A 23123-nucleotide genomic window follows, 5' to 3' on the forward strand; every position below is an offset into this window, starting at 1 on the left:
GGCTGGAGAACAATAAAGAAAGACATACACCTATGAGCCTTAGCCAGACGCTTATCTATTTCTCTTGAGTCTAGACTGTGACGAATCTTTAGACACTTGCTGCCCAGGTAGGCCTTCGTGAAGTGAAGTGGTTGGCCAAATTTAAGGAGGTGATTTGTGGAGCTAAGGTAGTTCCATTTGGGAACTTCTGGATCGTGGTCTTCGTTTTTCAGGGTTAATAGATAGACCAAACGAGGCGGCAGCCTTAGCAAATTCATTGAGTCAAGTTGATTTTAAGCTTATCTTATATTATACAGATGTTACTTCAAAAAAGTAGATGATTACGTCCTACGCATCATGCATTTAGTCATGCATTACCATGGCAATGACCTAAATTCTGCCAAGTCACTGGTTTTCCTGGCTAGCTCAGGCAACCCATTCCATGCTCTAGATCTAATAGCGCTAGGGAAGAAAGAGCATTTGTACAAATTTGTCCTAGCATATTGAACGAGGAATGCACCTTTATCTTTGTGTCTTTCTGTGTATTTTATTACATTTTGTTTTTGTAGGCCTATTTGAAGATTATTATTAATCGTTTGAGTAATTGAATTATTTTATAAATTTCTTCAAAATAGACAAAAATTAAGTCCTAGAACTTGATGTAGGCTAGAAAGAAATCTAGATCTATGTATTAGTCATTAGTGGGCCTTATCCGTTCCGCAGACCATGGTTAGTAAAACGCCGGTCTGTCTAAAGTATTTTATTTTCCTTTTACAGAATTGTGGGATGTTTCCGGTGACCTCGCCCTCCAACACGGAAGAAACAAAAATAAGTGAATAAGAGCCGATAACTTGTTCACCTTTTATAGATTCTAGATCTAGATCTAGATTAGTCATTGTCGGTAAGTGAAATTAATATATTCGATACTATATAAATCACAAATTAGTCATATTTCTGGTTGAAAGCTAGATCTAAGTGCACTGTATTAATTGCAAACAGAGATAGTCAGATACAGATCTTATTAATCAGTTCTGAGTTACAGACACTGAGACAGTTTTAGTATTTACAGTTACTCTCTATTTTAGTATTTATTATTATTAACTCATCTCATTTCATTATAGATCTAATCATGATCATTAATATCATTAACTGTATTAGTATAAAAAAGTGTAATCACACCAGTATTATAGTGTGAACTGTAGCTATATAAGTATAGTACAGTTACTACAGTATAGGTCTACTATGACAACTAGATGTAGAATAGTATATTTTAGATCTAGTAAAGTAGTTAGTAGTATTATAGTATTACTACTATTAGTAGATTTAATAAGATTACTTATTTACTAGTCTAAAATTAGTAGTAAATCTACCTACTAGATCTAGAGTCTACTCTCGTAATAGTATGACTAATCAGTAATCTAGATGATTAGATTTCTCTTAGATCTAATCGACTAATCTAATATAAATATGATCTATAGACAGTCACTATTCACTATAGTTTAGATAAAATCTATAATTAGTATAATCTAGATATAATTAATATAATATTTTATTTTTTATTTATAGTCTATAGACGGCTATAGTTATAGTATAGCCGTATTAGGCGTATAAGGCATAATAATAGTAGAGTATAGACTAAGACAGTATAGATAGACATAGACTTAACTAGATCTATAGACTAACTATAGATCTACTTATTTCTACTACTAGATGATAGATCTATAGTCTATAAATTATAATAACCATGGGCGTAGCCAGGATTTTTTTCGGGAGGGGCGGTCCCTCTTTATTACATTCTGACCCTTCATTCTTTCGAAAGACGTTTATTGTGCCCTTGAATAGGTTCTTCCTTGAGTTAGTGGAAAAATTGTAGACCCCCTGCCATTGCCCGCAAAGGAGTCTGGGGGAGCGCTTGGAGCTCCCCCAGCGTGGGGCTGAGCCAAGCACTATTTCTGGTATTGAAAGCCAACAAAATGCATATATTCTGAGGTATCTACAGTGCATTTTCCTGCTATTAAAAAGTTTTATTTTTTAAACCTAATGTGCTATTCTTACTGACTTAGACTCTCCCGCTCGGCGCATTTGCCTTCAAGCTGTTTCCACAAAAATCTGTCACTGGTAATGTCTGAAGCCTCTTCCCACCTGCTCTGAGGACCTCCATGAATGTGTGGCACCAAGTTGTACTAGGATGTCATCTCAACTCTAATTATACGTTATTCATTTTGTCGGAGAACATGTCCCGCAAACCTCATGCGACCCTCTGTCACTATCTTACTAAGGGGTCGATTCCCAGTTCGGCATAGGATTTCCTTGATTTAAACCCGATCTCTAAAATCTGTCTTAGCCATCTTTGTTAAGACACATTTAGTGTCTTTCAATTTCGGAAGATGACTATTTACTGCTCTTTATTAATGGAGCCCCGCCACTGGAAGAAATGTGTAAACTCTCTTGAATACGCTCTTGGAATTAGGTGACTGTATTTTGCTTTAGATTTTATATAGAAGTTTTATCGTTAAAATCATTTGTTGGGGGTTTTAAACTAAAAAATCTCTGGAGTTGTTTTTTTTTTTAAATTCAAAACACCATTTAGCTACGGTCATGGTAACTGTAGTTTGCTTTAGAATAATATATGGAGATAGAGGTTTTCCACCTCAAAATGCTCTGTAAGGGGATTATAAACTCAAAACCATCTGGAGGGGTTTTAAACTTTTAAAAAAAGTCATCTGTAGTAGAGGGGTTTAAACTCAAAACCCCCAATTGGCTTGGCTACGCTCAAATAATTTTAGTGTGTAATTTCCCTTTTTTATATTGAAGAGGTATTTTTTAGCATCAAACCCCTCTGAAGGGTGGTTTAAACTTAAAACTCCTTTTGGCAACGCTCATAGCATTTTGAGCGCCTAATTTGCTTGAAGATGTATTTTTTTTAGCTTCAAACCCCGGGTTTAAAACTCAAAACCTCTTTGGCTTCGCTCATAGATTTTAGAGTGTGTAATTTGCTTTGTTTTTAATATTAAAGAGGTATTTTTTACCTTCAAACCCCGCTGAAGGGGGGGGGGGTTAAACTCAAAACCCCTTTGGCTACGCTCATAGAATTTTGAGTGTGTAATTTGCTTTAGAAGAGGGGGATTTAACTGCAAAAAACCCTGGTAGGGGGTTTTAAACTCAAAACCCCCTTGACTGTGCTGGGGCAAGTGATGGTTTAGTATTAAAATCTCTCCTACAAAAAACAAAATCAAAGCAAAAAATCAGTCACTAAATTTCGACCCCCTCACCCACCACCCCGCAAGGGGGGGGGGGGTTGAAACCCCTTCCCCTGGCTACGTCCATGATAATAACTATCCAGACTATAGACTTAGTTAAGTCTAATATAGAATAGATCTATATCTTATATATAGTCTAGACTAAGACTTTAACTTTAGTCTTTAGTCACTTTGGACTTTAGATCAGTACTTGAGTAGATCTATACTATACATAGTTAAATACATTATACATATGATAGATTCTAGTTAAAAAAGACATCTCTGGTAACAAGGATGTATGCATAGATCTCGTAGATTATCATTATTATTCATTATAAATAAGTAAAATCTTTTGGAGAGGATAGATCACTAAGATTCACTAGAGAAAATTATAGATTATCTAGACTAGTACATTAACATTTTGACTTCTTAATTAAACTATAAAAAAATATTTATATCTGTTATTAAGACAATTAAGTATTATGAAATGTCAATTGCTATAAAATATATATTAATGTATTATATATTGAGTCGGACCTAGATTATTATTATAGATCTATAAATCTAGATCTGCACTCTCTAGATTCTGGTCAAACGTCTTCTGAACTCTAGATCTAGTCATGCCTGGCTATTAGAGTACAGATCTAGTATCATCTCCTAGTATATCATGAGTTAGGAATGCAGTAGTCAGTAGATTTGGCACCCACACCTAGTGGGCATGTGCTGTTTATTGCATGAAAATTTAACTCTGGGCATGTTACATTTTTAGAGGTTTGCTTCACAACGCCTGAGCTCTAAGTGAAATATAATCATTGAATTCATTCACAGTTTCATAATTGATTCCTAGAAATAATCTCTTCTTTATTAGTATTCTCTATTATTATTATCACATTAATTTTTTCCTGTCACAGTTCACTATGAATTTCTTAAGATGCATTCATAAAGAGTAAATATTTGTCTAGTGATCTGTTTATGATGATTCTCATCAACATTGTAGACATGGTTTCTTAATCTTGACACATTTTCTTGCTTGAATTTCTTTTATGTCTGGTATACTTCTTGCCTGGACTGCTTGCCTGCTAGTTTAATCCAGTGGAGTCCTGATAGCATGAAATGATTTTGGATTTACAAATATTTCCGATTAAGCCAAATTATTACTCAAATAAACATAATTATGACAAACAATGTGTACTTACATAAACTGGTACAGGATATAGTGATAAGCACAGTTTATTTTATATCATCTATCGGAAACTAACCCATTCTGTACATGAAATGCTTGACGCTAGCAAAATGTTTCTTCTACAGTCAAAGTAGTTTTCTAAAAAAAAAAAAATGTTTATAAATGTTTTCCATGTTTCGGTTGTTCCTTTAGAGAAGATAATTTACTTCTTATTCCAAACCTCCTGCAGGACAACAGGGGATGGGAGCAGGCAGGGTTTGAACCCAGAACCATCGATATATATAAGTCAGAATGACAGTCCACCTTGCAAACCGCACAACCAGACATACATATATTACTATATCAATTTTAAAATGTATGTACCAGTATGGTACTGTTGCAGCCATGCAATTTATCACACATTACTAAATAATATTAACATACTCTTCCTGGGACTATTTTCTACGAATTTCCAAACATTTATAAGTTATTCAAACAGTATTCCATTTGACTGACTTAAAGTACAGTTTATATGATGTCCAGACCTACAAAGCTATATACCTTTGTTGAAATAGGGCACCTGTTGACCATCCTTCTCCATTCCTCTTTTTCCTTGGATAGAATTTCTTTCATTGACAGGCTTGTCCATTCTTTTATATTGTCTTCCCATTGCTTTCTCTGTTTGTCTCTTCATTTCCTGGTACTGTTCCCTGAAGGAAGGTCTTTGTGGACCAGAGGACATTGTGATGTGGCCATAGAATTAAAGCTTGCATTTTTTTGATAGTTAGCAGGTCATCGTGGTGTCCAATTGCCAATATCCTGTTTCTAATCTTTCCTGTTATTCTGCAGTCTTTGTAAGTGATACCGGTACCTAGGATCTTTCTGTAGCATCTCAATCTTACTAGGATCCTCCTCTTGAGATCTGCAGTCATTGTCCAAGCTTGGCAAGCATATAATAATTTGGCAGTGTAATTTTTAGCACACGATACACTTATTCACTGTTCCATCTATTTTTTTTTTTTAGTCCTTAAAATATCCTAATTTTGTTTTCGGATTAAGCAAACATTTGTATTACTGAAGTTCAAATTATCGGGACTCCACTGTATTTGCTTTTTTTTTTCATTTTGTTTCTTAACTCCTGAGCTCAAATAATTATTCAAAGATTATCTCTGTTTAAAAGAACAATGAAATCTTTCATAATTTATAAGACTCTTTATAGGAGACATTACACCTTCCAAAAAATAGCTAGAAAGAACATTTTTGAAAAGTTTACTAAACATTAAGTACTGAAAAAAAAAGTATTTAAATATATCTTTCAGATTCAAGTATTAAGTTATCAGTATGATATATGCCAAAGTTGAATGTTGTTTATAATTATCTCCTTATAAATAATTGTGAGTTTTAAGGAGCACACTTGATAGTTGTTTTCTAACTTAACTTTTGTTGTAGTCATGCTCACCTCTAACATTGAATGTATATTTCAATTAGATATTTATTTGTTTCATTTAGACTTAATATTAGTTTCAACTTTTGTTTAAACACAGATTCCCCGTTACTTTTGGCAAATGCTTCAGTAATGGCTTTTCACATTTGGGGTGCTTCAGATACATTTAAGGTCTTCACTTTTTGTGTTCACTTTTGTATGCAGTCTCCTATATTTATACAAGATTCAAATACATTATATAAATAGTGATTATATTGTTAGTAAAAGTAACATATGAAGTATTTGTCACTTTTTTTTTTTTTTTTTTTTTTTTTTTTGTAATTTCTGTGTAAAAGCTAGAAATAATATTTTTTCTGATTATTAAGATTTGGTTATTATTTTTTTTTTTAAAGAGCATTGCAGGATAGTGTTGTTTATAATTGTTTGGCTACTATGCACTGGTGTGTTCTTTTTCCTTAAATGAGCACACCTTGTTTTATGTGTATCAAATTATAGAGCACAGCCTAACACTTTCATGATGTAAATTATTATAATTTTCATTTACCAATACAATTTGTGCATCTATAAAATGGCTTTATTGCTAGAATACAGATGGGTAAAGGTTAAAATTGCTTAAAGCATACAAATTGTGTTCTGAGGAGCTTTATTATTAGTGCTGTTAGAAGGTGTCCTCCAACATTGACGAATCAGTAAGACTAATTATTGTTTTAGTTTCTAGACATAGATGTATATATGTAGTATTATATTCCTAGATTATTTTTTTAAGTTTTTAGAATGCATTACATTTTGTAGTTCACAATTTAAAAATATAATAATATTATTAAATAATTGAAGAGCCTGCCACATTAAGACTAGGGTGTGCCTGCTTTTTACATGTGACAACCTCAATAATAAAATTATTTTTTTTTTATTTGTTACTAGTTATGGAATGATTCCATTTCTTAAAAGTATTACAGTAATTCTATTACAAAAAAATGTCTTTATCTAACAAAGTAATAATTATAATTATATTTACTTATTGTAAATTTTAACATTAAATAAATGGACATTACTGTGATGCTCTTGATTTTTTAATTTTATCACATATATTTTCTTTTATTTAAAAAATTTAGATAACATTTTCAAATGGCAATAATTTATGAACTAAGATATCCATCACAAATTTAGTCATTAATTTTTAAGTAAGAAACATGTAATTTTCTTTTTATGTTCTAGATTAGCCACTAGATTTTTTTTTCTCTTTTGGTTTGCTACATAATTGTAAAATGTATTTATTTATTTATTTTCAAAATATCTAGATGAGGGGTCAGCAAATGAATATAAAGTAATGCCAAAAATTGTCCTGAAACATTGCTTGCCTTTCAAATTTTGTTCACATTTAGGAATAATAAGATGAATGTTTACTGTTAGAAGTAGAATAGGAATTTAATAACTGATGTAAAAATAGTGATGTAAACCCACTCTTGTCACACTTTTAGCAACAGTTGCTGACCCCTATGCACTAGTTTGTAGTCCAATATTTTCTTTTTCTAATTGATGTTAATAGCTATTAATGCATTTATTTGTAGTTTTACTGATGGGGGAGGGGTGCTTATTAGAAACCCATAGTTCAGCAGAAAAAGTCTACTTATCACTTTCATTTAAGTTATCTAAAGGAGTGGTAATAAACTATCCCCCCCCCCCCTCCTTTCACCACCTTCTTTTTGCTTAGTAACCATCTACGAGTATTTCACTGTAAAGTATAACTTTCAACGGTACTCCCATATTTGTTCTAGGATATAGTTATTTAATTTATGATTGCTATGTGAATTTTTAAAACATATTACAAGAAGTATTATACAAAAATTCAGTCCTTTTAGAATGTCCACACAACTCTAATGGGTACCTGACTTTAGTTGAGGAAAGTTAAGGCTGTTGGTCATTGTGACACCCCGCTAGTTAAACTTTGGCCATAGAAACAGATGACCATAACATCATCTGCCCCATAGATAGCAAGGTCAAAAAGGGAAACTTTACTTTGTACTTGAAAGGACTTAAAAATAAAACTTTAGCCGAATTAAAAGCAATATTGTTGGTGTACCTTTATCGCTTTTCTTAAAGAAGACATTATTCAACTCTGTCTTGCCAACTTACTTGTTGACTCAAGCTTGATATGACTCTGAAAGATCAATATTTAACTGGTTTTTCTTTAATCCTCCTGCATGACAGAGCTATGTAAACTGTTATACCTCATTTCTCATTTAACTAACTGTCAATAATAAAATGTATACAATGGAATGCACAGTATATTGTTTGTTTTGTTTGTTAATCCTCATGATATATTATTAGTCAACATTGCCACACCATATGTTGTGATGTACTTTAGTGTTGTAGTAACTGTAACCATGGTTTCAACAAGTCCTAGTTGTATTCACTAATTCCTTTTTTATTTTTATACATTTTTATTTTGTTGGTAAAGCATCAAAAGTTTTGCAAATTGTTGAAGAGTCTAAATTGTATTCATTTCCACAGCTTTAATAAACTTCTTCATTGTGTTAGACTCCACAGTTTCACTAGAAATCATGTCTCCTGATCATTTCCTGCCATAATGTTCTGCTGCTGTCCCCAAGGAAGTGATATTACTGTAGCTGAAACCACAAAGAAGTCCAGTACTGGGGAGGTCAACATCCAGACAGGCAAGGGAGCAGTTTCATCTCCAAACAAACAGAACACCACTGCTGAACTGAAAAAGGGCACCATCAGCAACCAGGATAAGTCACCAGTAACAGAGCAGCCAGCAACTCAGGCTAAAGCAGAGGCCAAAACTAATCAGCCCACTGTCAAACCAGTCGCCCAACAGGTGTCAAAGCCAGTTGAAACATCTGAAGTCAGGATCAGCATTGACACCAACGTTGGATCTTCTGCAAAGCCGGAAGTGAAAACTGATAACAAGGTTGTCACGAAAGAAGCTGCACAGAGTAATATTGGGACTAATTCAATGTTGGACCCTGCCAAACTTAACATAATCAATTCAGAAATTGATAAACTTAACAAAGCCATTACTGAATCTGAAGCCAAATCTGATTGGGAAATAAAAAATAGTATTGTACCTGATTTAGCCAAACAGCTTAAAGTTTTAACCTCTCAGGTCACAACACAAGTGAAAAGTATGGAAGGCAAAGAAGTGCAGTCTGTGTTGTCCCGGTTGGAAGCCGTTACTACACGTCTTGAATCACTGGCATCTCTGTCTCCTACATCGGCACAGGGTGATACCTCATCTGGTAGGTGTCTAAATTCTGTCTTAACCAGCTTTTCTTAAAAGTATAGTTCATGTTCATTAATTGCAAGCAACCATTGCTAGACCTGTAAATATTAAGTTTTAAACTCAATATATTCTTAATCAAGAAAGTAAAAGAATTAAATTCAAATCACTGAAATAGTGTTTATACCCTTGTACAATTGGAAACTAGCACATAAATTAAGAAATTAGCTAGTATAATATAAACTGCTAATTTTCTCTTTAAAATTGTTTTGATAATTTTGTGTTCCTTTATCCTGTTCAGAATATAAAATTCTTACTAGTCTGATTATTTTTTTAAGATGTCAAGTATTATCAACGTTATGTTACGTAATTTGAGGTCTCTAGTAAAAATAATTTATCACTGTATTTTATTTCTCAGTATTTTCTTTTTGTTCAGAGCTATTTGACCATTTTTATACATTGCATTTAGATCATGTTCTATAATTTGTTTTGGTACTTAAAGTTTAGTGGCATAAACATTTAGAAGTCCATTTTACTACAGTAGACAATTAATGAATTGGGACTGGTGGCGTTTGGGATTACTGAAAATGTTGGATCTTCAAAGAATAGCTGTTTTTCAAAGAATGTAACTGTCAAGAACATTCTAATTATGTTATAATAAGATAATCTCTTGGACTTTTAAGGCTAAAATATAAACAATAGACAAGAAAGAAAGAGCTTTCTCAACGTGTGGATATTTTAAGGTTTTTTTTCTTCAATCTATGTTCACAATTTGTTATATTTTTTCCCTTTTTTTTTTCATATCATAAACTGTAAATCTCCTGATGTCATAAATTAAAAAAAAAAAGCAGTGGGAGTTTAATGTTTAATCATGGTCATACCTCGTAGTAATTTCCCTTTTTTTTCAGGATGAGAAAATGTTTATGTTATTACCTTTGCTTGCCAACATACAAGGCGTATATACAAGGCTTATAGTAATCACAGAAAGACACACAAGAACATATCACCATTTAATGCAGCTAGACATAAATGAAAAGAAGCAAAATGTGCATGTCACAACACCCACGTGCAGCTAATGCATGCATCATTGTTGATTAGTCACTGTGTTTGGCCATCTAGAGTCAACTGGGATTTTCTAAAAAGATTGGTCAATTTATTAAATTTGGCCCAATATTTTTTTTTTTTTTTCACCATAATTTGCTTACAACAAAAATCATTATTTATTCCTTTTTAAGTTTGGGATTTTAGTGTCTAATTTTTATTCTCTTTATTATCTTTATTCCAATTGCCAGATAATACCAAAAACAATACACAAAAAATCAATTTGAATTATCCTACTTAAAAAACTAGTGTAATCTCTAATGGGAAAACTTTTTTTTTTGCGATCCTTCAGTTTCAATGACTAGTCTTATGTGTATGTTGTTTATAGATGCTGTGTCTCCATTTGTCCTTGCTTTTGATGAAATCATCTCTGGACCTCTAGCTAAATACCTTTCGTTGTCAAATACAGTTGGAGGAGATGTTAAAACCCAGGTTAGTGACAATTTAAAAAAACAACAACCTACATTTCAATGTATATTTAGTGCTAGGATAAAGCCTTTTCGACTGTGTTTCTTAGTCTGTGGCATTAAATGTCAAAAACCAAAACTATTTTGGAAAATCATATACTCACCATCAACTTCATTATGCTAGAAATAAAACATGCAACTTCAATTTTTGGTCATCAAAATTAATATTGTTTGCACATAAATCTACATAGACACCAATTTTAAAACAGGATATAAGTCATCCTTATCACACACAAAAAGAGTACATGTTATGTTTTACTATATTTAATAAGATGAAAATGGCAGTTGATGTTATACTCTACTGGAATTTATTTTGTATACTTGGTTTACTGTTGCAAATCTGATTTGACTAACTTTCATTATAATGTATGTAATATCTACTTATGGTCTTCTAAAAGAGTCATTTTGTTTTTTTGTTGTTTTTTTTTTAATTAATTATGCGTATTGTATCCTTATAGCTATAAATCATTCTTAGAACAAGATTTTTAAAAAAGGACAGTTAGTACTTTTCAATAGTTGTTTGGAAATAAAAGATGTCTTTGAATTTGTGTGAACTCTCTTTGTGATCTAACTTTTTTTTGTCATGAAAATTGAGTGTAGGTACATTGCATTTCAATTTCTCCTGTTTCATGATTTTTTTTCATAATTGTAATCCAACATAATAAATAAGGCATTGTTTGAGTTTTAAAAAAAAGATTGTAAAAAATATATTTGGCCTTGAAGTAAAATAAAAAGTTTGTAAAAGTGTATTTGGCCTTAAAGTAAAAAAAAAAGATTGTAAAAGTGTATTCAGCCTTGAAGTTTTAAAAAAAAAAGCGGAAGTATATATTTGTTTGCTTGTAACTATAGGCCTTTGTACATGTGAATGCATTTTCAGGCAAGCCTAGTGAAGTCAGCTTTTGAAGCTCAGAGAGCTTTTCTTGTTGTTGCTTCTAAAAGTAAACAGCCAGATCAGGTAAGCATAGTCTTTTTTGAGTTGTCTTGCTTGAATTCATGCTCATGTTAGAGTAATCTTGAAAGGTTTATTCGAAAGTATTTCATAGCACAAAAGTATATGACTGATCAAATAGTGGCAGAATGAAGCACTTTGTTTCCAAACCAAGGGGTCCAGTGTTCAAATCCAGGTGGGACTGAGGTTTTCATTTTGGAGTTGAAACAGGACTAATGGGTACTAAGGTTTGTGTTTGAAGTCAAGAAAACTTAAGAGTTGGGGACTTTCAAGCATTGATGGCTCTTGCCACAGCACAGAATTCATCAGTAACACCCCTAACAATGTCCATGGGATAGCATTATTATATATTTTGGTCTCTGTAGGGAAATATTGTTTGTATTATCTGTCTGTCTACAGCCTGTTATGCTTAGATCTCTGAACACTATAAAAGCACTGTTAAAAAAAAAAAAAGATTGTACTGTCTCCTTCATTATGCTCAATGTAAGTGCAAGTAATGCATTGTCACATACTCTGGATGTGCTATTGAAAATCAAATTCTCTTGTTATTTGCTAATGATAATAAAGATCTCTTTTGTGCCAATTCATGCTAATTATTGGTAATGCAATTTAGATGTGATTTTTTTTGTGTGTACTGCTGACCAGCCTACACATTGTTGTGTGTACTTCTGACCAGCCTACGCATTTTTGTGTGTACTGCTGACCAGCCTACACATTGTTGTAACCATAACTATGATAACTCTTCTTCTTCTTCTAATTGTCAATTAGATGTTGAACATAAAGTAAGATATAAATATGTAGATATAGGTACGTACATACACAGTTGCATAGGGCTTAGATTTACAAGTATTATAGAAAGAGAAATAAAATGTTCTTTTGTACTGTGATTGTTCAAGGCTTTGTTACAAGTTTTGACTGCTATGACCCACTAAATCCAAATCTTGTTTATTCTCAGAATGCCTTCATGCAACTCTTGCAGCCATCAGCTTCCAAGTTGCAAGCAGTGCAAGTAGGTTTGATAACATATTATAAGCTTGTTGTTAGTGGTACTAGTTTATTTTTACAAATGGAAAGGAAGGATGCTTCAACAACTGTAATAAGCTCTTCTTTGATTTGATACTTGTTTCTGAAATAGTTTTTAGTAGGTGTGACAGAGTCAGTATGAGAAATAGTTTTAAAAAAAAATAAAATAGTAGGTCTGTTGTAATACTTCTGCTTTGGGCTAAAAAAAAAAAAAGACAACCTTTTGACTGAAACAAGCAGTCAGTAAGTACATGGGTCTCAACTAGACCACAGCAAATGTTGAATGCTATTGATTAAAATTAATTGTTGTGCTTGAAATAGATCATTAATCTTGTTCAACTAAACTAAAATTTGATTAATCATGCTATGTTTTTTTTTGTTTTGGCTTTTTCATGAAATCTCATTCCAGTATAAATTTTAATCACTTATTATCCCCATTCCTGATGCATGCTAGGTTTACATTTCCATGCTTATTTACCTAAAATCCCATAAAGCTCAATCAGGTTACATTCCAGAACAAAATTATTGTTTCTTACATATATTTTTAAATCATTTCTTTTGAAGTATAATATTTATTTACATTACTTTATTCTATTCTATTTTTCTCTACAGGAATTTCGCGAGAACAATCGTAGAAGTGAACTTTTTAACCATTTATCTGCCATCAGTGAGTCAATAGCTTCCCTTGGATGGGTGACTGTTGTAAGTTGAGAACACATTTACAAAAAATGTTGTTGTTTTTTTTTTGTTTTTTTTGTTGTTGCTTGCTTTTGTTTTTGTTTTGGTAGTTATAACCTGACTTATTGTTTTATTTTAGACACCTGCTCCTGGTCCCTTTGTCAAGGAGTTGTCAGATGCAGGGACATTCTATACAAATAGGGTACTGAAAGACTACAAAGAGAAAGACCCTAATCATGTGGAGTGGTGCAGATCTTGGATTGCAACGCTGACGGAGCTGCAGAACTACATTAAACAGTATCACACTACAGGATTGTCTTGGAATCCAAGGGTTAGGGACATTACTAAGTTTTTCCTATATAAGCACTACAAGCAAGAAACTATTTATATTTCTTACATCATGCTACATTTATACATAATTCATCCCCAACTGTCTGTTTTGAAAAGAAGGGTGGGGAGGGGAGGCAGACTATTTATAGCTGTCACAAATTAAACCTAATAAATCATTTTGATGCCTTATTTGTTTGCATGTTTTTGTGATCTCTTGTGCTTAACCTGAATGTGTAATGTTTACAAATGATAAACCATAATAGAGTGATATACAAGAAAACTAAAAGATCTTTTTAAATGTTTGTTTTCATGTTTTTTAGATGCTGTAAAATTTTCTTTTAATGAAAAATGGGGGTAAAAATTAAAGGCAATAGCTTTTTTTTTTTCAGGGAGGAGATGCTAAATCTGTTAGTGCTTCTTCTGCTGCCACCCCACCTCCTCCCCCAGCTGGAGGTGGTCCCCCACCACCACCTCCACCCCCAGGGCCACCACCACCACCAGACATGAGTTCAAGCTCCAGTAAGAAGGATGATGATGCTAAAGCTGCCCTGTTTGCCCAGCTTAACAAAGGAGAGGATGTAACAAAAGGTATGCATGTTGGTCAGTTGTTGTTCTGGTGTGCTTTTATTATTTAAGTTGTTAAGTGCATTTGTTAAAAGTTATGAACACTTATTAAGTTGATATGCACACCTTTCTTAAAAGCAAAAAAAAAAAAATTTTCCTTTTTGGCTAACCTTTTTTTTGTCTTGGACAAGCTTTACCAATCCCTAAGACTAGCTGCTAAACTCTATAAAATTACATATTTTCATGTTGAAATTTGGTTCAGAAAATTTTTCGAAACAAATTTTGGTAATGATGATATTATAAATAATTTTGCATTTGAATATATATATTTGTTTGCCTTTTTAAAGATCAACGCAAGACGTACATTATCATTTTTGTGCATTTAAAGGTTTGAAAAAAGTTACTGATGACATGAAGACTCACAAAAATCCAACATTACGTCAAGGTCCTGCTCCTTTCAAGCCAACTCCTGGGGCTAAGCCACAGACCTCCCCCAAGCCAGGGGCCAAAAATGCTGTGGCACCTGTTAAGCCTCCCCTCATCGAACTGCAAGACAAGAAATGGGTTGTTGTAAGTTTCTCACCAAAAATCAATGTCTTATTTAACCTTCTTAAGATGACCCCGCAGATATATCGGCCCAAAGCTATTTGGCGAAATTTTTCCAACCACAAGATTGGTTGGCCAGTGTTTGTATCACCCACCGAAGAAGAAGTATCACCCAATCAGATTAGTTCTTACTATTTTTACACATTAATAGACTGTAATGGCGGCTTCCTTCGCTGTTTTAACGCGATAATTTTTTTGTATTGATTTTTTGAAGTTAGCTAGTGAGAGGTGAAAATTTTAACATGTCAGCCGTTGATATTGATGAAAGCAAACTCACTGACTCTGATTTTATTTAAACTATGATAACCCAATAAAAATAAGGGTATTGAGGAAAGCTTTAAAATTTAAGTTTACACTAGTACTAGATCTAGATCTACTATGTGTTGACGATGTCTATTCTAGGTAACATGGTTTAGAGGTAAGGGTGGGTGGCTGGATAGAGAAGACCCATTTGAGAAACAAGGGATTAGCACCAAATAGAATATTTTATGCTCTTTTTTGACTATCAATTTAGTGCAAACATTTGTCAGGGAGATTAATAAATATGATGCCAACTTTCGGACCAACAAACAGCTCAAAAAACGATCCCTGGGTCATAAATGGGTCACTGTGACAAGAATGAAGGTGTTTGTTTCCATGGTACCTTGGGGGGGGGGGGGGGGGGGGGGAAATGAGAAAAAGTAGAACAGAATGTATAAATTATTTGGGGTGATCAAGTTGTGCTAGACAAGATGCACTTGTTAACAAAAAAAAAACAGTTGGTGCTTACAGCATCCGAAACATGGAAGTCATCTGCCAAAAAAACTGAGAAAAGACTAAATGTAGCTTAACAAAAATGACTAAGACTAAGCGAGAGATCGAGTCTCAAACAAGGAAATCCTATGACATGGAGGCCAATACTAGGAAAGTACAAACAGGGATGTCCTCATATAACTTTATGCCACACTTTCATGGAGGACCTCAGAGCAGTGGACACCAGGTGGGAAGAGGCTTTAGACATTGCCATTGACAGATCTTTGTTGAGACAGGTTACCACCCAATGCGCCCAATGGTGCAGGAGGACCTAAGTCAAAGCTTACATTAATCAGCTAAAAAACAAAACAAAAGAACTGGGCTACAATTACGTCTTATACTGGTGGTGCAAGAAAACTAAATCCCAAAAGTCCTTCTATTAATGGTTGTTGTTAAGGACCAAATCATTGATATAATGTTGGCGATTTTCTAAAGTAATACAATTTAATAACATAAGTGATTGACCTTAATAACCGAGCCATTCGTTTTTCTAGGAATACCATAAAGACAACAAGAACATTATCCTTGACAACACTGAGATCAAGCAGACAGTTTACATTTACAAGTGTGAAGGCTCAGTGATACAGGTCAAGGGCAAGGTCAACTCAATCATTTTAGGTATAGTGTATTCTTTACTAAAGCACTATGTTCTTTATTCTCTTTCTCCTGGCTTTTCTAATCTAGATCTAGCCTTAGACTAGAAGTCTAGATCTAAAGAAAGTAGACTAGTCAACTAGTTGGCTAGAGTTAGACTAGATCTAGTCTATAGCTAATAGAGATTTTTCAAGAATTTAGAAGTAGAACCAAATATAGAGCAGGCTAGATGTATTATTTTAGACTAGATCTGTTTTTTTTTTTATTAGATCTATATCTAAATGTACATAAAATCAGATAGATATAATATTCAAATAATTACTTAATTAGATCAATAATCTAGATCTAGTAGATCTATACTATTTTTAAATGAATCTAATAAATCTTATTATCTATATTTCAAACTTTTCAAATAAACACTTGTTATAATTCTACAAGTCTAGTAGACTTAATACTTAGATATAAATTCTATAGGACAAAGTTGTGCCACCGATTATTCAAACTTTATAATATCAGTAAAACATCCCAATTTTATAATAGCAGTAAAACATTCAAACGTTATAATAGCAGACTGTATCTCTGTTTTACTGATGAATGAAACCTTTTTGTTGTAGATTCATGTAAAAAGACAGCAGTGGTGTTTGATGACCTTGTTTCTTCTGTGGAGTTTGTCAACTGTCAGAGCATGCAGGCGCAGGTCAGTCTACTCTTGGTGTAGTTAGTCCAAAAATTATGCCCACAGCTTACTTGACTATGACTAGGAAAATAATTGGCTTGCTCTTTTTTTTTTTTGGTGATGATGGCTTACTAAATGATGAAAAAAAATAATTTTTATACGTTAGTAATATTGGTGTTTCTTTCTGAGGAGTTTTTTTTATCAATCACATTTAAATTGGCAATACAAAATTAACTACATAAATGGTTTGATTTTATTAATTTTTTATTTTTTTTTGTTTTTTAAATATTAAGTTAGGATCTTTATTCAGTGGGTGCATCAAAAAAAAAAAAAAAAAAGTAATTACCGAACAAAAACATTAATTCTAATTCTTCTTCCCTGTTCTCATTTTTTGTTGGAGGGTTCAGATGACTAGACCAATATATGAGAGAAACTGTGCAGTGGTTTCCAAATCAGGGAGCTCTCCTTATAGTTTTCTTTCTATTAGGGTGTTTTGGGGCCAGTGTCTTGCACAGGCCTCATGGTAAAGAGAAAAGTTTTGAAGGACATGGTCAGCATTCTCTGGTGACTCTCCACATGGGCAGATTTCACTGGTTCCAGTTTTGAGCTTCTGGAACATACATTGTCTCAATCTGTTGTGTCCGGTCCTGAGTCGAAAGATTAGACGTTGATCTTGTTGGGATAGTTTATAATAGGCATCATCTTTCTTGTGATTTGGATTAATTCTCATATTTTAAAGGTATTTTTTAGGCGCTGAAATATAAGAAATTTAAAGAATTTTTCAAAATAGATCCAGTGTTTTATAATCACAATTGTAATTTATTACAAGGTCTCTTATTCTTATCTTTTCATGTGGCTTTAGTTAGTGTTATAATTTGGCCATCAGTTAAATACAAGAATATTTTCTGCAATTAAAATTATTTCTTTAATAGCTATAAGCCTGTATACTAGGCTTCATTCAATCATTGCCCTCATCATGTGCCAATTAGCCACAATACTTCAGTGTTATTTACATTTTTTAATGCCATGGTAAATATAACAATGAGGCATAGCACCTATTTTTTGTATAAAATATAATGTTGACAGACTACAATTGAGTCATGATAGTTGTGACAAAAATTGTAGCATTCTTCCTTAATCTTCGGACTGGAAGACAACTCTTATCTTATGATGATGACATCACTTAGGTCAAGTTAAATAGCTTTTTTTCTCATAAATATTAACTTCCTCTCTGAAGACTTCAATGCCAGTGTCTTTTAAGTTTGGCTCTTGCATATGAAAACTATTTAAAATACCAGGACTAAATTACAACTGGTTTTACAAAGCTTAAATCAACTTTTTCTGTCTGTCTGGTAAAAGTTTGTACATATTATTTCTCCAACACCCAATCTCAGATCAGGTTGAAATTTTGCACAAATTTCTTTTACCTGACAAAACAAGAATCAATTTTTAAAAAAAATTACTGTATTAACTATTGGTAATTAATTATTTTGTCTGTTATCGAACAAGGGAAAGAAGTAGTATGTGACAGATGTGGTGGTATAAGTTGAATTAGTCCCCTTGAGGAGGCTTGAGCCCTGCTGAACAAGTTTTTTTTAATGGATTTAAAAAGTGGTCTCGGTAACATTTACCCAGATACTCCCTTCTTTCCCCCTCCCCTTCCCAACTTTTTTTGGTCCAGACAAGTGATAGGATCATAGCATAGTGAGATAGCTAAAAGTATGAAATAGTGCTAAACAAAAACATTTGGTAAAAATATTTTTAATTGCATAGATTTAATATTGTTAGTCTAGATCAATGACAAAATTTAATCCCACGACTGATCCAAAATAATTGATGCAATTACACTTAGAAGCTTTGTGGGGGTTTTTTTTTCAAAGTATTTTTGGAAAATGGAAGGTTAAAAGTAAGGTCAGAAAATTAGTCCATTGTATGTATTAAAAGTGTGCAGTGATCTCTAGTTTTAACCATAACTATGTTATTTAGGTGACTGGTAGAGTTCCGACATTGAGTATTGACAAAACTGATGGTTGCCTGGTTTACTTGAGCCCCACTTCTCTGGATGTTGAGATTGTGACTGCCAAGTCCTCAGAGATGAATATTTTAGTGCCACAGGGAGATGGAGATTATGTAAGTTTGCTTTTTAGTTTTATGCTTGACAGCGCACTGAGGTGTCAGTTGGGTGTTCTGTGTCCATACACTTCAAAAGAAGTGCCATGTCCATACACCTCTGATTGTGAATTTTGTGGCCATATACCTTTGTGTCAATCTAACTGATCTGGTTTCTATAGCTTTTTTTTTTTTTTCGAGACAAAAGCCTCTGATCGTAATGCTGATAAAATGTTTATCACTGAAACAAATGGGAAGTTCATTTCTGGAACTAGTTTTATCAATGACACTGTAAACTTGTCATTATAGATTTTTAAAAAATGTGTTTAGAACTCAGCTGTATTTTAATATTTGGTCTTTCCATAAAAATAAATAATTATGCTCTAATTTCTATGAACTGCTGTGATCTTTAAACTACGAAAAACTTTGTGACTGACAGTTTTTGCTTAATAAAGAAGGTTAAATCGAAGCTTCCTGAAAATTAAAAATTATTTTTTTTACCATAACTGAATCCTGTAAATATTATAAATCATGATTTTTCTCAACAATTATTATCATTGTTTTCTAAAAACATTCTTTTGCAAGTTAGCTGGTTTTATAAGCCAAAGTCTTAGTTCTGTATGTCAGCCCTAGAGTGATTAACATTTCTTTCCATTCACAGAAAGAGTTTGCCCTCCCAGAACAGTTCAAGACAAAATATGATGGTAAAACCATGGTAACCACCATATCCGACAATATATAAACAACGTAGAAGCTCCTGATGCAGCCTACAGCTTTTTTTGCAATGAGAAAGATAACTGGAAGGATGATTGAGGAGCATATTACCTTCAAGAACAACATGTACCCTTTGGTCCGCTCAATTTCTTTCTTTGCTTAATTTATAAGAGAAAAAAAAATACAACATTTAGTACATTTTGTTTCCATTTCATTTATTTACCATGTAGAGTTTACTCTGGTGATGTGGCTTTTGTCTGACCTGCTGATCTTGCAATAATAAGTGACACTTTGGAATCATATCTTAACTTGTATAATGTAGATAAATCACATTGCCAAATAGCCTTGTGTACGTGCTGATAATTTACTACTAGAGTGCCACATTATTTATTTAAATATATTCATGTATATCAAAGGCATTATATTCAATTGTAATCTTTCTCTCTTTCCCTAATTTAAAACATTAATTTTAGACCAAAAAAAAGTATTAGTTTCTATTTGTTGCTAGCGATGATTTTGCTGTATCATTCACTTTTCTGTTTAGTGCTCTTCCCTGCAGCTTATTCTATCTTTACAGTTTTCTCACATTTCAAATAATTTTTTAAGTGATAGTAGGTTTCATGACTATTTTTACTTCTAAATCAATCACTTGATAAAAAAAAAATAGGATCAAACTTCAAGAACATTTTTTTTTTACATTTGGTAAAAGAATATGAAGATGATCTTTCACTTGCAGATTCAGTTGATCAAGCATTGCTTCTACATTTAAAATTAGAACAGACATTTTAAAAAAAGATAATGAGTCATCTGCTGAAGAACTTTTAAGATCTGTGATGTGACACAGACTTAGCTATGTAAACTGCTAACTATTATTTTTTTTTTTACCTAGGTTGACAAATTTATCTTAATAAAAGCTGGATACTTTTATTCCATTTTTTTAAAAAATAAGAATTTAGGTATCAGTAGATTCTTATGTTAACGAATAATTGCGTGTGTATTATAAATACTACAATTTCATACTGCGCTGATTAGTCTTTTACATACTTGTGACAAGCTATTACAGTGAAATAAAATGGAATAGATGCAAATGAAATGTATTAAGGGCTAGAAATCAGTTGTGATTTTCTATCTCAGAATAACATCAATACATGAAATTGAAAAAAGTATGTGTGGGTTTTTTTTTTTTTTTTTTTATTTTTTTACTAAAGGCTAATGCAGTACATTGGTTTGGCAAAGTCACAGCCATCTTAAGATTTGTTTACCTTCTTGTGATTGAAAAAAATTGTTTATGGGAATTGTTTAGAGGAGGATAACTGTTTATGAAGTAACTTCAGCCTCTCCATTTTTTTTTACTTTTTATATTTAGCTTTAAAAATCAGTTTGTCATTATTATTATTATCAGTATATTCAGTATATATCTTGGGTGCCTTGAAACATTTCTCTGTTTATGTCTTATGTACCTTGCCTGTTGCTTAACACCAGGAACTTTTGGAAATGCAAGAATGACATGGGGGACCTTGACAGAGGTTAGCTGACTTTTTTAAAAAGATAATTCTGTTAAAACCGTTGTTGTTGTTTTGTTTTTTTTGTTGTTTTTTTACTTAATATTAATGCTAAAGGCACTAGTACAATAACTTCAAAATGAACTAAAATTAAACAATTTTAATCAATATTTCCTTTAAAAATAAACAGTGTCTACTTTTATGTTGTAGGTACAGCTTAACATCTTTATAAGAGAAGAGGTATCAACCTGTATAGAACACCTACTTCCATTCTATTTAGTATGGTTTGGCATGTTAGCTGGTTAGATAGACATGCCATGAATATTCCTGTAACTTGTTTGTGTTTCTAAATTCATTGTAAAGTTTTTTTTATCAGTTTAAACAACTGTTATCTCTATTTGTTGATGTTATGTAATAACAAAATTATATTCTAACCATTTTTTTTTTGCACAGGTTATTTTTTTTGTTTGTTTCATTTGAAATGAAATAAATGGATCAATTTGCAAAATACATTTATTTTATTGTTTTGAATTTTTAACATGCTTTTTCTTTTAAGCAAACACACTTTGACCATTACAAAGATTTTTTTTTTACTTAGCAATATACTGATTTTATTGCTGTGATTGTTTAGGATAATTTGTTGTCGATAGTTTGAAAATTTTGCTTCTTTTTTTTATTTTCAGAAGCTGCATTTCATTTATTAAAAATATTGCATGTATGAAAATTAGATTGCAAACATATTGAAATTATTTTGTGAAAATAAAGTTGGAAGCATGTTCTAAATTTGTTTTAATAAATTCTAAAATATTCTTGCTGTTATATTTATATTATACTAGCATTATGCTTTGTTCTTTGGCTATATATTTCTTGATTTTATATTATACATGTAGCTGAAATAATTGTACTTTGCTACTAGCTGTGTGCAATTATTTACTTGAAAACAAAACTTCAACTCATCAAAACTGTATCTAAAATTTGGGTTATTTTTAGAGTTCAAATTAAAAAAAAAAAATTTTTAATGTTGTAACTATATGCTTATTTACAATGGTTTTCAGTTCATACTAAAAAATATACAGTCTTAAAAAAAAAGTTATTTTTTTTAATTTTAAGGGGTATTAAATAGTTATAAAATTATGCAAATAGTAGATACATAATATGTTGTATCTACTAATTAGTCTTAATATGTGATAATAACAGGAACCAAATAAATGGTCTGAAATGTCAGTACATAAACTTAAAAAAAAAATCTTTTGGACTTTTTTCAATTCCTTAAGATATTATTGACTTATATTTACTTAATAATATTTGACTTAAATATTTTATATTTGTCTCTTTAAAATCTTACAGTTAATAGGCTATCCACCCATGCTGTTAAATATTATTGTCTCTTTCCACCAAAATTGTTGGGTACAGTGCAATTCAACAGCACCTGCTCCTAAAGTTTCAATTTAAACAGCAGAGTCAAACAAAGATGTGTCCTGGCCAAAACCCTCTTTGGAATACTCTTTTCAATGCTAATCCACCACGCATTTAACAAATCCACTAAAGGCATATATTTTCATTCCAGATTTGATGGCAAACTTCTAAATATAGCTAGACTGAGTGCCAAAACTAAAACCAGAACCACCCTCATAAGAGATATGCTCTTCGCAGACGACGCAGCGTTAGTAGCACACTCACAAGAAGAGCTTCAGTCACTAATGTCCTGCTTCTCTAAGGTTTGCAAAGAGTATGGCCTAACCATTAGCACAATGAAAACTAAGGTTATGGGACCACCTGCTACAGCACCACCATCTATCCTCATTGATGATAACAAGCTAGATGCATAAACGAATTCTGCTACCTTGGGTCTACAATTCAAGGTGACATGTCACTAGAAGAGGAGATAAAAAAAACACATAGAGAATGCCGCATCAACATTTGCTAGACTCCCGATCTAGAGTTTGGGAAGAC

At 32.4% G+C, this 23123-nt stretch overlaps 1 protein-coding gene across 1 annotated transcript; it reads left to right on the forward strand.

Moving 5' to 3' along the window:
- Nucleotides 1-756: 756 nt before the first annotated feature.
- Nucleotides 757-21946, forward strand: LOC106055578 (adenylyl cyclase-associated protein 1-like). Its single transcript, XM_013211882.2, has 13 exons — nt 757-880; nt 8952-9084; nt 10495-10598; nt 11511-11588; nt 12538-12591; nt 13218-13307; nt 13423-13614; nt 14003-14201; nt 14566-14747; nt 16070-16193; nt 16784-16866; nt 18832-18975; nt 19616-21946. Exons 2-13 carry the CDS (start codon nt 8973-8975, stop codon nt 19694-19696), a joined length of 1443 nt encoding a protein of 480 aa, XP_013067336.2. The 5' UTR covers nt 757-880; nt 8952-8972; the 3' UTR covers nt 19697-21946.
- Nucleotides 21947-23123: the final 1177 nt, after the last annotated feature.

This window comes from Biomphalaria glabrata, chromosome 17 (genome assembly GCF_947242115.1).
Source record: "Biomphalaria glabrata chromosome 17, xgBioGlab47.1, whole genome shotgun sequence".
Lineage (NCBI taxonomy): Eukaryota > Metazoa > Mollusca > Gastropoda > Planorbidae > Biomphalaria > Biomphalaria glabrata.